The sequence below is a fragment of the Prunus mume genome, linkage group LG3 (genome assembly GCF_029339155.1).
Source record: "Prunus mume cultivar Tortuosa linkage group LG3, ASM2933915v1, whole genome shotgun sequence".
In the NCBI taxonomy this organism is placed as follows: domain Eukaryota; kingdom Viridiplantae; phylum Streptophyta; class Magnoliopsida; order Rosales; family Rosaceae; genus Prunus; species Prunus mume.
The window spans coordinates 9,865,027-9,881,514 of record NC_142700.1 but is presented as its reverse complement, the minus strand read 5'-3'; the positions used below and the strand labels follow the sequence as shown (position 1 = coordinate 9,881,514).

Sequence of the window (16,488 nt, the reverse complement as noted above, 5' to 3'; positions counted from 1 at the left end):
CACCCATGTTTAAGCTCCAGCTTGCTCTACAAACGACATGAGTTGAGCCAATTTCGAGGAAATTTATAATCGAAATCTTTTTTGGTCACCCATCTAGTTAATTTTAAATTCAGTTTTTCTGATGAATCATAATGTGAGATTCTACGATAAAAATAATTATTTAATTTATTTTTATTATTTTGTTACTGATATTATTGCACACAATTCACCTTCAGAACAAAATTCTACAAGGGACCAAAAAAAAAAAGTAGTTGTTCAGTTTAGACTCTAAACAAGGAAGAAAAGGACCTGCAGGAGCAGAAAATATTCCCCGCTAAACAGGGCTTGGGACAACTATAGACGAGAAAATACCAACAAATACGACGTCGTTTCTAGTTTCGTCTTGAATCACGCCAGACGCACTCTTCAAGAAAACTCTCCCTCTCAGGCGATTGTGAGATTGATCCACTGAGGTAAGCCTCAAAAGATCGCAACCTTAAGTCGCCGTTTGGTATCCAAAGAAACCATATTCCTACTTCTGCTGCTCAAGGAACAATGAAATTTTGAATTTTTATTTATTTGTCTAATTTTGAGCTATCAAATTAAGTGATATTTATGCGTCAATTATGTATTTGCATGCGTTTATGATCTTAGAAATTGATGGGTTCTTTCTGATTTCTGTTTCCGCAGGTTCTTTTGGGCTGTGACACATTATGGGGGATAGTCAGTACTCATTTTCTCTTACCACTTTCAGGTATGAACTTGTGAACTCAATTTAGACTAAAAAAGGATAGAAATGGGGTTATTTTAGCATAATTTGCCATATTTATTTTGATACAGTCCTTCTGGGAAGCTTGTTCAGATTGAACATGCCCTAACAGCAGTTGGGTCTGGCCAGACATCTTTAGGGATTAAAGGTATGCAAATTCTTATGCCTTTTTCTAAATTCTTTTCAGATACATTTGAATTTACACATCAAGTATTCATCTTGAATAAAAGGAGACGGATTAAATTGGCCTGAACTGATAATCCAGTATAAAGATGAATAATCTGTTCATATTTGCTGAATTTGGCATGAACAAATATTGGAGAACTCTGTGGTTGCATAAAATATTTAGAATTTTTATTCACGTTGGTAAGTATGAAGAACTTAATGTCGTTGGTAGGGAATGAGTTTCCAGCACATTATTTGGAACTGCAGATCTTTTTCCTTTTGATACAGCTTATCGATTTTATAGGTTCTTATGTCAGATAAGTTTAGAAACTTATCAAATGTTTAGTGTTTTTGGTGTTGGTGTTTAGAAAATTCTATCTGGTTGTTGCAGCTGCTAATGGAGTCGTCATTGCAACAGAGAAGAAACTCCCATCTATATTAGTTGATGAAACATCTGTAAGTGAACAGCTACGCTTCTTTATAAACTGGAAACTTTCTTGTGCATTGATTTATAGCGTGGGTATCTCATAACCTTTTTGTGTTGAAATATTATGAGTTTGTTTTCTTTCCACCACTATGGCATGTCCTCTCAGATAATCAAATGGTATACTGGAGACTTCTTGTAACCTTTCAAGTTTTTGGTTTGCAGATTCAGAAAATTCAGTTATTGACGCCAAACATTGGAGTTGTTTACAGGTTTGTCTGTACTACATGCTTGAGTTTTTCAAGTTGTGGTATTTGATACTATCTATTGTGTTGTTGGTGTTATACTGCTTCTACAATATCTGATGATCTTTGGGAAAGTCTCAGCTATGATGGTTGTACCACGTCATCATTTTAACATGGTACAACAAACCAACATTAAATTGAAAACTAATACTGTTGGTGGGATCCCTTTTTTTCTAAATTCAATTTTAGAGGACTCACATGGCATAAATGATGTTGTCCCACCTAAAAATTTTATAAGTTCCACCAATAATGGCTACAAAGACTTTCTCAAGATGTACCATGGGTTTTAATTGACGGGTTTTTTTTGACAGTAGACTCCCCTTCTGTATATCATTGTTCATATTCTATTGAGATAAAATACGTGTGGCCGTTGACATTATTTTTCTTGTTCCATGTTAGATGGCCCATGTGTTTGAGTTTTTAAATTTCCCTGCTTTGACTCGTGGAATTATACATGATCTGATTTACTTGTTTCCATTAGATCTTGTGAACTGACAATTGTAGTGAAGTTTAACTATGATGAGTTATTGACGTTGAATCATTGTGTTCATAGTATATGCCGCCTATTGGATCTGTACATGTAATCAAATCGATGCTTGTTTCTTTTGTTTGACCTTCTCTCAATGACAAATTAGTTTCAAGATACTAATACATATTTGTATGGAAGACACTAGGACAGTTAAAATTCCAAAAAGGTGGGATTGTCCTTTTAATTATGTATTAAGAAGTATTTTTCTAGAAAGACGAGGTGCCCATGTTTTTTTTCTTTGACGTTGTAGTTGTCATTGAATTGACAATTTAAGTTAGCTTTCTTTTTTTCCTTTTTATTATTTGCCAGTTCTTCTTTTCCGTGTTTCCCCAGCCAAATCTTGTGGTTAACTGAAATTTACTGTTCTCTCATGCAGTGGAATGGGTCCAGATTTCAGAGTTCTGGTTCGTAAAAGCAGGAAACAGGCAGAGCAATATCATCGGTTGTACAAAGTATAACTTCAATTCTCTGTGTTTTCATATTTTATTCCCTTGGTTTGTGTCCATAGTATTAAGTATTGTTCACTGATCACATGGTAAGGATTGGAAGTTCAGTTCAGATTCATTAGAAGAATTCTGCTGAATCCAATTTCTCTTCAATGTGCAACACACCATTTAAGCATTTTCTTTTTGGATTGTTTATTTCAATGTTCATATATGGGTTGTTGGAGCTTGTTGGTGTGTGGTAAATGATCTTTGGTCTTCGGATGGGCTACAAATTGATTTAAGTCATAATATTTTCAGATTACGATGGTAGCTTGTTTTTAAGAGATATCTCCTACTCCCCAGTTTGTTATATGGAGTCTCCACTTGAAACAAGTTTCCTTGATACTTTCTACATTCACCTAGTCAATTACTATATTTGAGCATGATAACTTACAATGTGATGTGGTGGGTATTTTTCAGGAACCAATCCCCGTTACCCAACTTGTGAGGGAAATTGCTGCTGTTATGCAGGAGTTCACACAGTCGGGGTAATTATTGTTTCTCCCATGGCCTGATTTCCATTTCTCAACTATGTTCTTGCTCATATTTTAACATTCTTCTTGGTCCATAGAAAGTAAAAGATTTACTGCTCGAGTTACTTTATATAGAAAATCAGTGAAGGGTAATTTAGTATCATTTGCAAAATTTAGTATTTTAAATGATTTTATTGTTGAAATTATGTGTACCTGGCGAACTTGGAATTTGGAAGATTTTGAACTCAATAAATTAAGGTTGTGTAGGATGTTTCTCGTTTAAAATTCGTATAGAGGCAGATGCATGTTATGAGTGTTCAACTTGAGTCTGCAATTAGCTTCATTTCCTGTTCCACTCTAGAAACTCATTTGTCTTTGTTGTTCTGCTAGTGGTGTAAGGCCTTTTGGAGTTTCACTGCTGGTTGCTGGCTTTGATGACAAAGGTCCACAACTATATCAGGTGTGTAATTCTGTCATCTGCTGGTTTAAACTATTTTTTGGTGCCGTTGTGCTCGAGTCCTTGGGAACAAGCTATAGAGGTTTCCCAGTACTATAGTTGCAGTTGAAAGATTTTTGCTGCAAAACATTGTACTTCGACTTTTCATCATGTGCAGTGAGATCTGAGAATGGAAAAACTTAATTAATTTACAAGGAAATATGTAAGCTTTTAAGATTGCTTTTGGTTAGGGGGTATACTTACATATGGACTTCCTCCATTGTGCATACATGCCATTTATGTTGGCCAACTATGTCGTATAATTTCTTGAACCTAGCTAAGTAGCTATTATTTCACATCATCTATGTCAAAATCTAGTTGGAAAGCTACACACACACACACACACACACACACACACATAGCCCACCACAATCTTGTAAAAGCTTATTTATTCTTTAATTTTTTTCGATTTTATTTTCCACTGGATTTGTGCATTTCCCTGATTTTTATTATGCTGTAGGTGGACCCATCAGGTTCATACTTTTCATGGAAAGCTTCTGCTATGGGGAAAAATGTTTCTAATGCAAAAACATTTCTTGAGAAAAGGCAAGTTGCGGTCGGCAATTTTAAGAAACTTTTTTTTCTGGTTGATGTTTCCATTTGTATAAATTTCTGAACTAAAATAAAGTGCTTCAGGTTGAGACTAATAAATAAGCAACAACGTGCTTACAATCTTGTTACCTACATTATACTTTTAATTCTGAACCAAAGTTGGAATTTGGGGGATGATATCATTTAAATAGATTGGATAATCTTTGATTCTCAAGAATGGTCTTCATTCTATTTTATAATTCTCCATTATTCCTGTATTGGCAAGTGTAATAATCAGAATGCACAAATCATTTATTTTATTAGTTCCGTTTTCTTTCTTTATCCTGGACTTCAGTTCATTGTTTACTTTGAATTTATGTTAAGATTCATGTGATTATTTATTCTAGGTACACTGAGGACATGGAACTTGATGATGCTGTCCACACTGCAATATTGACCCTGAAAGAAGGGTAGGAATTTTATCTCTCAGTTCATATATTATTTTTGTTTTTCTTCCTAAATGAAACAACTTAGATAATTACGAAGGTTCTCATTTCTCATCTGCAACCAAATGGGTTTACGCTACTCAATTATGACTCATTATTATACATTTAAGGTCTATTCAATTGTTCCGTACCATACTTGTGTCACCTATCAAAGGCGGTGGTTGTAATATTAAAAGGACAAAAGAGCTGTAGCTTGTCTCTTGTTTGACAACTCTCAAGCTTATTGGCCTCTGACATAGTGTTCGGCACAGCTATACTCACTTGTTCTATTATGCAAATATGAGTTAGTTTTTTGTTGAGCTTTCGTTGTGCATGTGGTTTTAGGTTTGAAGGACAAATTTCTGGCAAAAACATTGAGATTGGCATAATTGGTACTGACAAAAAATTCAGGCAAGTTTCCTGTACAACCTGATTATGCCTATATGATATTGCCGTTATTATGTACACTATTTCTATATTTCTTGGTTTGTTGTCATTCTTGTTTTTCCTGCAAAAATTTGGCAGATTGAAAAGTAACTTGATGTAAGCAAAGCTGAGCTGATCTTTACCAGCTTTGTATTAAGCGGAGTGCATTTTAACTTAGTTTCGGCTGTGGGATGAAATGAGGGTTAAATTAAATCTGGCTCACTTAGTAACATCCAAGTGGCAGTCAAGCACAGACCCAGGATCTATCTACCGACTTACATGCATAGATGCAGAGATGTTTTAAACTTTTTATGTAAATGCTCAACTGAAAACTGCATAACGTAAGTTATAGCATTCCGATTCTGACATATCTAAGAAGACATGAAATGCACAAAATATTTTCAACAAGCAGATTTTGACTGACAAAAACAAAAAAGGAAAGAAATGCAGAAGTAACCGTACGAGTTTCTTTAGATTTATTCTTTTTAATTGTTGATAGGATAGTTTTACAATTATAACTACTAGGTTTTATTTACTTTGATTGGAAAGTAGCTGTTTCATCCTTTGGCTGGCATGCGTGAGCTTCTGTTATTTTTAAATTTTTTTTAAAAATATATTTATGTAAAAAAATTGTGATCATCTTGTTGCAGAGTTCTTACACCAGCTGAAATTGAAGATTACTTGGCCGAAGTGGAGTAGTTTGAGAAAGAAGAAGAAAAGTTGAGCAACCAGACTCACGCTTTTGTAGTTTGGGGGTTTTGTAGCTCCCTGCTTTGTTGTGCTACCAAGAAACGCTTTGGGGTTTTCTTTGTTTTATGAAATGCTGTTCAACCTAATTAGTCACTCGCTTCTAATGATAATACCTGCTTGTGGGGCTCAGGCTTTTGTTCTATAACTGCAAGCTTCCAATAGGCATCAACATCACTTACTGGATGAGATCCCTTTAATGAGAGTGCATGGTGTTAACTGAGCATTTTTTCTTTTGTGAAACTTTCTTTAAAATCCAGTACCCAGGAATTTGTTGCAGTTAAAAAGGACCAAAATCCAATAGTCACACCAGAATGAAGTATTTGCAAGTTTCATTTCTCAACGAAATAATTGGCCTGAATTGAAATCTGTATCGCGTCAAATTGAAGAGCACAAAACTGTTAGGGCGCGGATTAGCTTGATGAAATTGTATTTTAATTTCTATTATCAAAAAGTTACTTGAGATTTCAGAGAAGAGTACAGAGATACAGTACAAAAAAATTCAAATCATTCATGCTATACCCTAAACCCTAACCAGTAATCCCAATGGAAGTTAGATCATTGTGGTTTCAAACCTATCCTATGCTCAGTACCAAAGCAACAATGATCCGTTGACTCAGTACTGTGTTTTTTAGCTTCTTAAATATCTTCCTCACCAGTAATCAGAACAAGAACACTTGCCGTCACTGAAATGGTGAAACCGGTAAGGATCTCTCAGTACGATTTTCCGCCCAACTGCTGCACTAACATGCTTGTAGACAGAATGACAATCACCACATACACGAAGATTCTTGAAAACCTTAACAGGTGAACCTTCTGGAGTATTGATCAATCCGAAAGCAAGGGCAATTCTCTCACTGTGGTTCCAAAGATTATGCTCCTTCTGTTCTTCATCTGTATCCTGCAGTGCATAGCTTGTATCAGGAACATAACCTGCTTCTCTAATCATCTTCATAAGCTCTCCCAACTTGGCATAAATCTGCCCTGTCTGTGGATGGGATTGCTCTCCCATCCCAAATTTATTCACCTCAGTTTTCAACTTGACCCAACTGCATGCAGGCTTCTTCGTTATGTTTCTCGATCCCATCTGCCTCCTTACATTCTCTACTTCCTCCCATCTACCGGTAGTTGCACAGACATTTGACAAAAGAACGTAAGCCGAATCATCTGATGGATCTAACTCCAGAAGATGGTCTGCAGCTTTCCTCCCTAGCTCTACATTACGATGGATTTTACATGCAGCCAACAAGCTCCGCCACACAAGGTCATTTGGCTGGACAACCATTCCTTTTATGAAATTTTCAGCTTCAGCAAGCCTTCCTGATCGTCCAAGAAGATCAATTATGCACACACAATGCTCTATTCCTGGTGGGACACCAAACTCTGTGGTCATTGCATAATAGTATGCAAGACCATCATCCACCAGACCCCCATGACTGCAAGCAGACAGAAGTGAAACAAAGGTGACATGGTCAGGTTTTGTACCAAGATTTAGCATTTCATGAAAAGCTTCCTTAGCCTTCTGGAAACATCCATGTTTGGCAAAAGATGATATCAAAATGTTCCATGATAATCGTGATCTGTTGGTTGGTGAGGGAAGTAATTTCAAAACATCCTCCATCTCCCCACATTTTCCATACATATCCATGGCAGCATTTGTAACATAATGGTCTGAGTCAAAACCAAGCTTAACTACCAGGCCATGAAGCTGTTGGCCTTCCTCCAACATAGCCAGGTCAGCACTAACAGAAAGTGCCACAGAAAAGCTGAACTGATCTAAGTCTACTCCAGCTTTCTTCATCATCACAACAAGTTTCAAAGCTTTCTCTAAGCCATGATTAGCATTTGCAGCAATGATTGCATTCCACGCAATGGAGTTCTTAAAATCTAATCCATTGAATATGGAATTACTTGAATTCAAATCACCACACTTAGCATACATTGTTATAAGGGTACTCTGAACATACTTGTCTGACTCAAATCCTGTTAGAACTATATGTGCATGGAAGGGCATTCCACGTTTTAGTAAATCACCAGGAGTCATAAAACCACCAAGAACATTGATTATTGTGATGTAGTTTGCTGGAGTTCCTTCTTCTCTCATTAATTTAAAAGCTTTTATCACCTCATTTGGATCTTTGCTCTCGGTATAACCACCAATAAGGGCATTCCAAGTAACTTCATCTCGATTGGGCATTATTTGCAATACCTTTTCAGCTTCAACCATCATATTAAACTTTCCGTACATGGTAACTAGTGCATTGCCAATTATCACATTGTCTTGTAGGCCTGTAAGGACTGCAATAGCATGAAGAATTTTGCCTTGAATGAGAAATTCAGGGTTCGGACAGGCAGATAGTACACTTGTCAAAGTCACATAATTTACTGGTTTTCTCATCCGAAGCATTTTAGCAAAAAAGTTCAAGGCTTTTTGGCACTCCTCATTCTGAACATAGCATGCTAACATAGAGTTCCATGAGATTATATCCTTCTCTGTCATTCTTTGGAAAACTAACTCAGCATCTTCTGATCTTCCAGCTTCAGAATACATACTTATAAGAGTATTGCCAACACAAACATTTGATTCCAGCCCAAATTTTACTACTAGTCCATGAATTCCACTGCCCCACTTCAGTTTATCAGTGGAACCAGAGACTGTCAACAATGATGAAAGTGTTGTGGAATTCACTTCTTTATTAACATGCCGCATATAGTGAAAACACCTTAATGATTCTTCACAAAGCCCATTTTGCGCACTTGCAGAAATAATCGAATTCCATGAGATTATGTCACGTTCATCCATGTGATCAAAGACATAGAAGGCCTCGTCCACATTACCACAGCCACCATACATGGATATGAGGGAGTTTGCCACAGAGACACTATTCTCTAGTCCAAGTTTCATAACATGTCCAAGAACTTGGTGACCCAATAGCTCATCTTCCAGCATCCCACAAGTACTAATGACTATAGCAAATGTGTTATCATTGCAACATACTCCTTCAAGTCTCATACGCTTATATATACTCATAACTTCTCCCAAATCTCCATTATTTGAATGTCCAACAATCAAAGAAGTCCAAGTAACCACATTCTTATCCGGCATCTCCTCAAAGAGCTTCCGGGATTTAGACACAAGACCATAGGTGCCATAAAAGTGCAAAAGAGAAGTACCAACAAAGACATCACATAACAAACCAATTTTAACTACAAAAGCATGAACTTGCAATCCTTCATTGAACATACAAGCCGATTTATCACACGCAGTTATCAAACTAGCAATGACAAACCCACTTGGCTTAAACCCGCGGCCAATCATTCCAGAAAAGAATTCAATCGATTCGGGGTACAAACCTACTCGTACATAACCCGACATCATCGTGTTCCAAGAAGCTTCATTTCTCTCCGGAATATTATCAAATATATAGCGCGCATACCCTATACGACCAAACTTCGAGTACATATTTACCAAAGTATTCGAACTGAATACACCGAGAGGCACGAACCCCTTTATGCATAATGCATGCAATGCTCTGCCGAATATTTCTTTGGTGATTTCCGAGAAACCCTTTCGAGCAAAGCATGAGATTTCCGGGTTGGGGTGGTTTGATAGGTGCGGCTGAATGCCACAGTTTGTGGGTTCTTCTAGGCATGGGAGAGAGATGGGTTTTGGGTTTATGTAGCTTCTGCGTGTAAAACTGGGCAAATCTGCAGCTGGCTGTGGAAGCTCAAATTTGAGAGCTGGGAATTTTTTGCAGGAACTAGCCAGCTCTGCTTCTTGCTTCTTCAGGCTTCCACTCAGCAAAGTCAGAAACAACAATTTTCTTGCATTATGGGTCCTTTCCTGCGTGTGAGCGAGCGAGACACTTACAGATTTCTTTTTCTTTTCTTGTGTGATTATTGGGCCTGAGAGTGTAATTGTTTACGCCCATTGATGAAGCTACTATTGGCTCAGCCCCAATTGTTTTCAGCCCAACCAAATTTTAATACCAATTATAGCCATAATAAAATAACATTAAGTTCACAATGAAAGACAAATTCTTGATGGGTAAAAAGGGAAGGAAAGATAAATTCATTTAGATTTGAACCAAAGAGAAATATTGCTCGTTTGAGACTGCTTTTGTATAAAATTCTCATGTTCATAATCACTTTTCGTAAATCAATCTTATTAGAAACACATGAAAATATTTATTAAAATTAAGTGCTTTTTGAAAATAAGCACCTATGAAGCAAAACATAAAGTAGTGGTATCAAGTTCAATCCACAAAGCAGTAGTGTGTAAAAATTACATTCCCTTATTGTTTAGACTATCGCTCATATTAAAAAATAAAAGAGAAACGCAAGCTTTTCAGCTAAATGCTATTAAAAGTGTCTTCGGTTATCTTGAATAACTTTTTTTTTTGGTTTCTTTTTTGAACTATAGATTGAAATAAAATTAAAGTCAAATGACAGTGACAAAAGTGTAATTAACTCCAAAATTGATCTTCATGTTGTCTTTTACCGCCTTAAACCCTTACACAGACTGAAAAACAAAAAACCAAACAACACAAACAAACACACACAGATAAACCCTAACCGCGGAAGCCGACGACCCGAACTTCTCGCGCCACACAGACTAAGCTTCAGCTTCAGGTACTCTATCTGAAACTCAAACCCTAAACGTATCTATTCATTATCGTCATCCCTTCCCAATGATGAGCAATTGAGCTTAATACTTCGCCGTTTCCTCTGCTCAGCAAACATCAGGACTTGAGAGAATGGCCACCGACGAAGAGAAGCAGACGACGACGTTTAAGACTTTGGGGATATGCGACGAATTGGTGGATGCATGTCAAAAATTGGGCTGGACAGTCCCTACCCCAATTCAAGTCGAATCCATGCCTTCGGCCCTTGATGGTTCGTTCACTCTCTCATACTTTTGTATCTCTTTGCTGTCATATGTCTTATTTTTCAAATTTAACTTTTTGCCCAGTTGGTTTTAGCAAATTTCTGAGCTCGATTTTCACATATAGATTTTGTATGTATATGTCCACTGATTCTAAATATGGATTTTTGTGTATAAAGGAAAAGACTTGATCGCACTTGCACAAACGGGTTCGGGTAAAACCGGAGCCTTTGCGCTACCAATATTGCAAGAGTTAATAAATTCTCCACAAGCATTTTTTGCTTGCGTTCTGTCCCCGACAAGGTTGGATACTTAAATTAAATTAAATGTTACGAGGAAGCTGTATGATACATCGGATTGTTATATATTTTGACATTTATAACTGTCTATCTTACCATTGACTTGGGTATGCTGCAGAGAGCTTGCAATTCAGATTGCTGAGCAGTTTCAAGCTTTAGGCTCAGAGATTGGTGTCAAGTGTGCAGTGGTGAGCATTTGACCTATTTAGTTTGCTAGTTTGGCATATTGTACATTACCGATTGTATGAGATTTGCCAAACTAAATAGACAGCATAGTTGAGGAAAATGATGTGTAGTTTCTAAAGTACAGACTACTGAAATTATGTTCAAAGCTCTTTTCTGTTGTTTCATACAGGCTTAATTATATTTAGTGGCTAATTCTTATTGGGGTGTGCAATTTTTGAACAATGTATAATTTCTCTCTAGGTGCTTTGTATTAAGTCTATAAAGTAAACAGGAGTTAATCATTCTTTAGAGCTTTTAAAGATGAGATTCTGAAGTTGTTGGATTGAAGCTTCTTATTGATTAACTTTTCTTAAACATTTTTTGTGCTACTTAATTTTGATTAGCTAGTTGGAGGAGTTGACATGGTGCAACAATCTATCAATCTTGCAAAGCGGCCACATGTTGTTGTAAGTTTTTATTTTACTGGCACGGCAGCCTTTGTGATTTATGTGAATCTTTGTGTAAATATTCAAAAATTGACAACTTATGTTTTGATTTGTTATCTTTTTTCCCCTCTTGCAGGTTGCAACACCTGGACGCCTCATGGATCATCTATCGAACACAAAAGGATTTTCTCTTCGCTCATTGAAATATTTGGTATGATCTGATTATTTTAATATGTTATCTTTTCAATTTTTCCTGTGTATAAAAATTTACAAATGAATTAGATGGTATGGTCATATACAATGTAGACCACTACATGCACTTGTAAGCAGAGGTCAATCGAGACTAACAGAGGATGAAATAATGAAAAGATCTTTAAAGAATAATTAGATTTAATAAAAGACACGTCACGCAGATATTTCTATTTAGTATTAGTGGCTACTTCAATTATTTAATTTATAACAAGCATTGTTTGTCTTGCATTTTGTCAGACTTTTTCTTGTATCTTCTTTCTTGTTCAGTTAGACTAGCAACATTAGCTTATATGATTACCTTAAAAGAATTTGTATTTGCTTGTGATATGATCTCAAATGTCTCATGTCTGAGACCTGGCTAGATATACTAAGAGGCTTCTTATATCCAATGGGGCAGGTTTTAGATGAGGCTGACAGGTTGCTTAACGAGGACTTTGAGAAATCAATTGATGAAATCCTGAATGTCATCCCCCGTGATCGGAGAACATACTTATTTTCTGCTACCATGACTAAAAAGGTATATGTTCAATTATTTCAATGCATCTACATTTTTTTTCTTCGTATTTGTGCTTTTATTTTCGTCTCGTACCATGGTTTGGTGCATATTAAATACCATAAAGTGGCATGCTGATTGGACATGTGCAGCTTGGTTTCTAATTTTTTTTTTTCACCAAAAAGCTGTCGATTTTAGAAGTGTTTGTATAAGGTGAAATATGCTGCCAAAATTTTAAATTATGGGACACTGTTGAAATTGATGTTTTCATGAAAAAAAAACAGAGATTGAAGTAAGCCTGCATGTCATGAAAATGCTTATATGCTGCTGTTACTATTAGGTCCCGAAGCAGCTACCAAAAAAAAAAAAACTTTTGCCATATTATTTGAGGTTACATTTCCTACCTGCTCGCAAGCAGAGAAGATATGTGCCTTAGAGAATAGAATAAGCTTATTTGAGGCACACTTTTGTAGGGCATACTCCACATTGTATTTCACTAATCCAAACCGTCTATTTTGTAGATATTCATTCAAAGATCATCTCAATAAAAAATCACTTGAATCCGATATCAAAAGACCACTCAATTAAATTATTGAAATTTTAGTACTTTCTTGAAGCACTGTGTGCATTGATTTTGTAGGACACAATTAGATGTATAAACGCTTTCTGATTTGTTTAATTTTTTGCAAGGATGATCTATGAATGAAGTCCTAAAAAATAGATGGTTTGGATCGTTGAAAAAAATTTCGTAGAGTACCGTAAAGGGTGTCCCTCAAATAAAATTATTTGAGGGATCCCTCAATAGAAGGGGACTGATATATATATATATATATATATATGATAATTTTTCATCAGTTAACAGAGTTGTGCTTGTAACATTGCAGGTCAAAAAGCTGCAACGGGCTTGTTTAAGGAACCCTGTGAAGGTATGATGAAAGAGTTTGCTGCACAATGTTCATTCTCCACAATTCTTTCCTAAATTTTAACGACCTGTTTTTTTTTATTTTCTCATTTATCTCAGATTGAAGTAGCATCAAAATATTCTACTGTTGACACACTAAATCAGCAGTATCGTTTTCTGCCAGCTAAGTACAAGGTTTCTCCCTGTCTTGTTATTTTTTCTACTCATATAATTTTAACCTTTTGGTTATGCCTCTACTCATTTTGATATTATGTACATGTTCTGTTGTTTATGAATCATATTTCAAAGTATATTATGGTTAAGACTGCTGCTAATATTTGCCAATAAAATACACAAAGATGAACTATCACTCTTAACAGGAGATTAGGAAAAAAGCATCGTTAGATTATACTTTGAAGCCATAGAGCAGCTTCGAAAACGTCTTTTTTAATTGCCTTTAGCTTTAATTTTGGTGGTTGGTGAACCCAGATCCAAGAACTTTTGTATTCCCTTGTCTAGTGTGTGTACTTGAAAAGAAATGCCTAAAAGACTGATTCATGATTTCTTTACACATTTATTTATGGCTCGTAAAGCACCTGATGTTATGCCTTTGCCTCATAAAAGATTTGTCTATGTTAGAATAGGATTATAGATAAAAAAATGTCAAAGACCAATGAATTTACCTCTGATGATAAGAGCTCCTGAATTGTTTTATTTATTTCGTGGACATCCTGGAGTGAAGGTAAGATAAAGTTTGTGTGTTTAGAGAGTTGGAAGGCATGGGTGACATAGTACAACTACACATGAAATGACGGACATAGCAGTGGTGCCAAAATATTTGGCAAGAGTCTTTTAAATATTTTAATATATAAAATGCAATATAAGTGAGATGTAGCAATATTCTGGACACAGAGTGTGAAGATATAATCATGGCATGCATGCTTTCCTTCCCTGATGTTCCTGTCATTTTATGGCTCAATTTGTCTCCCTTGGATATATTTTCACAATGATTGTCCTTGCAGGATTGCTATCTTGTATATATTCTGACCGAGAAGTGTCAGTGTACAACAATGGTATTTACTCGTACATGTGATGCAACACAGCTTTTGGCTTTGATGCTTCGAAATCTTGGCATAAGGGCCATCCCAATTAGTGGTCATATGACCCAGGTATATAACATATAATAACATTAATTTTTAGAGCTTTTTTTCAAGTTTGCTTTATTTGTTGCAACCATGTTATTCATTGATATTCCAGAATTTCTCTAACTTTCTTTGTGGATTGTTTCTGGCAGTCAAAAAGGCTTGGCGCCTTAAATATGTTTAAAGCTGGAGAGTGTAATGTACTTATTTGCACTGATGTGGCCAGTAGAGGATTGGATATTCCATCAGTGGATATGGTTATTAATTATGACATCCCCACAAATTCAAAGGTTAGGCTTGCTATTGTTTAACCTAGTGTGGGGCTTGCTGTTCGCAGTTTACATCAAAGTTAGCCATTCATCTTGTTTTCAGATGTTAATGTATCTTTTGTTATTTAGTTGAGTTGATGCTATTTAGTCCCTAGTATTATTATTGAGCTACATGTTGCAACGTTTTACTTGTATGACTCAGGAAAAATATGGATTCTCCTAGCCACTAAATTTGTCCTTAAATCGGTAAGGTAACACCTTTTTATTGCACTCAAATGAAGAACTTCACTAGTTCATTACTACAGCTGACCATTTTGGATATTGAATGGGTGCCATTGCCCCCACCCGACCCTCTACTCTATGTATGTAATGCTTTTAGTGTGTTGGGGAAATCATGTGTACTCGAAAACCTGCAAGCTTATCTAATTCAAAGGGAATAAGAAGAAAAATAATGTATTAATAATATATAGACAGTATACTGTTGTACAACTGTATTTTTCTTGTTTCTGTATGCCCTTGTTTGCTAACTACAAGTGAATCACAGGATTATATCCATCGAGTAGGAAGAACTGCTCGTGCTGGACGATATGGGGTTGCCATCTCTCTTGTGAATCAGTACGAGTTGGAGTGGTATATACAGATAGAGAAGCTTATTGGTAGGCTATAGTAGTTTCCCATGTTTGTCTGTTTGAGATACTAAAATAGAGTGTTTTGGATGCTTACAAATTTGTCAATGTCCAGACAAAAAGTTACCCGAATTCCCTGCTGAAGAAGATGAAGTCCTGCTATTGTTCGAACGTGTCAAAGAGGCCAAAAGACTGGCCCTGAAGGTAATGTTCTTCTTAAGTTGGTGTTGTTTTCTATCTTTTGTTTGCTTGCCAGTGTATCAAGAAGTTTGGTTCCATTATGGTTAACGTGATCTACATTTCGACTTTACCAGAAAATTAAAGACGGTGGAGGCAAGAAGAGGAAGGGTGAAAACTACGGTGAGGAGGAGGATATTGAGAAGTATTTTGGTCACAAGGGTGGAAAGTCCAAGAAGTTTAAATCAAGATGAGATTGGCTTCACTCCTCTGCTAACTTTTGTTAATGGAATTCTCATTTCTGTAATACATACTGAGCGAAGAACTTATTCTATCTTCCCTGTTGTTCGGAAGAGTGGAAAACATTTTTGAAATAGTGTTTTTTTTCTTACTATTTATAAAATTATCAATTTTTTAAATGTTTGATGTTCTTTTTTTATTCGGTCTGGTCTATGCTCAGCCCCCTCTTCTAAACTTTCCACCTGTTGAGAGAAATTAACTATGGGTCAAGGACATGTGCTTAATCAAGTTGGCAAAGTGGATGTGCTCCACACTCTCCACTTAAGTTCGAATTTCGCTCCCCGTAGTAGATTAGAGATTAGATTAAAGTAGAATTTCACTTGTATATATTTTAAAAAAAAATTAAAAAAAAAAATTAACTTATCATTTGTTAAGGCTTATCATTTATTTTCAGTTCATACTCCACATTTTCGACGGTGCAGCCACCCATCTTGTTATCTATATAATTGATACTGGGACTACTGATCTTTGATTCTTAAGAATGATTTCATTCTATTTAATATATCTCCTTAATTATTCACGTATTAGCATGTGTAATCAGCAGCATGCCATGCACCAATAAATTATTTTAACCTTTTAGTTCCATTTTATTTCTTCATCCTTTACTTCAGCTCATTGTTTGCTTTGAATTTATGTTAAAATTCATGTGATTATTTCTTCTAGGTACACTGAGGACATGAAACTTGATGATGTTGTCGACAGCAATATTGATGCTGAAA

At 36.0% G+C, this 16,488-nt stretch overlaps 3 protein-coding genes across 4 annotated transcripts; 2 read left to right on the top strand and 1 right to left on the bottom strand.

The window, feature by feature from the left end:
• The first annotated feature begins 312 nt into the window (after window positions 1-312).
• LOC103325715 (N-terminal nucleophile aminohydrolases (Ntn hydrolases) superfamily protein) lies at window positions 313-6,040 on the top strand. 2 transcript variants are annotated; one of them, XM_008227895.2, is made up of 12 exons: window positions 313-452; window positions 670-733; window positions 820-896; window positions 1,305-1,369; window positions 1,563-1,609; window positions 2,548-2,623; window positions 3,077-3,144; window positions 3,520-3,589; window positions 4,086-4,171; window positions 4,564-4,626; window positions 4,987-5,052; window positions 5,718-6,040. In XM_008227895.2, the coding sequence occupies exons 2-12, from the start codon at window positions 693-695 to the stop codon at window positions 5,764-5,766; spliced, it is 708 nt and encodes a 235-aa protein (XP_008226117.1). In that variant the 5' UTR covers window positions 313-452; window positions 670-692; the 3' UTR covers window positions 5,767-6,040. The 2 variants fall into 2 exon arrangements, with proteins under 2 accessions (XP_008226117.1, XP_088904376.1); XM_089048250.1 differs by having other exon boundaries at window positions 445-530; window positions 671-733.
• Window positions 6,041-6,230: 190 nt separating this feature from the next.
• Window positions 6,231-9,679, bottom strand: LOC103325779 (Tetratricopeptide repeat (TPR)-like superfamily protein). Its single transcript, XM_016792876.2, has one exon. The coding sequence runs from the start codon at window positions 9,275-9,277 to the stop codon at window positions 6,467-6,469; it is 2,811 nt and encodes a 936-aa protein (XP_016648362.2). The 5' UTR covers window positions 9,278-9,679; the 3' UTR covers window positions 6,231-6,466.
• An 831-nt stretch (window positions 9,680-10,510) lies between these two features.
• On the top strand, window positions 10,511-15,888 carry LOC103325717 (DEA(D/H)-box RNA helicase family protein). The gene is made up of 13 exons (XM_008227899.3): window positions 10,511-10,710; window positions 10,879-11,002; window positions 11,117-11,186; window positions 11,568-11,630; window positions 11,746-11,820; window positions 12,259-12,378; window positions 13,239-13,280; window positions 13,376-13,450; window positions 14,278-14,424; window positions 14,550-14,687; window positions 15,211-15,322; window positions 15,408-15,496; window positions 15,607-15,888. Exons 1-13 carry the CDS (start codon window positions 10,572-10,574, stop codon window positions 15,721-15,723), a joined length of 1,311 nt encoding a protein of 436 aa, XP_008226121.1. The 5' UTR covers window positions 10,511-10,571; the 3' UTR covers window positions 15,724-15,888.
• The last annotated feature ends 600 nt before the right edge of the window (window positions 15,889-16,488 follow it).

What these genes read in the sequence shown, in the direction of transcription:
- LOC103325779 (XM_016792876.2), bottom strand. Translation starts at nt 9,277, where the DNA reads ATGTACTCGAAGTTTGGTCGTATAGGGTATGCGCGCTATATATTTGAT.
- LOC103325717 (XM_008227899.3), top strand. Translation starts at nt 10,572, where the DNA reads ATGGCCACCGACGAAGAGAAGCAGACGACGACGTTTAAGACTTTGGGG. An exon ending in ACATCCCCACAAATTCAAAG is followed by an intron (nt 14,688 to 15,210) that starts GTTAGGCTTGCT and finishes AGTGAATCACAG; the next exon opens with GATTATATCCATCGAGTAGG. An exon ending in CCAAAAGACTGGCCCTGAAG is followed by an intron (nt 15,497 to 15,606) that starts GTAATGTTCTTC and finishes CGACTTTACCAG; the next exon opens with AAAATTAAAGACGGTGGAGG.
- LOC103325715 (XM_008227895.2), top strand. Translation starts at nt 693, where the DNA reads ATGGGGGATAGTCAGTACTCATTTTCTCTTACCACTTTCAG. An exon ending in TTTTCTCTTACCACTTTCAG is followed by an intron (nt 734 to 819) that starts GTATGAACTTGT and finishes ATTTTGATACAG; the next exon opens with TCCTTCTGGGAAGCTTGTTC. An exon ending in AAGGTCCACAACTATATCAG is followed by an intron (nt 3,590 to 4,085) that starts GTGTGTAATTCT and finishes ATTATGCTGTAG; the next exon opens with GTGGACCCATCAGGTTCATA.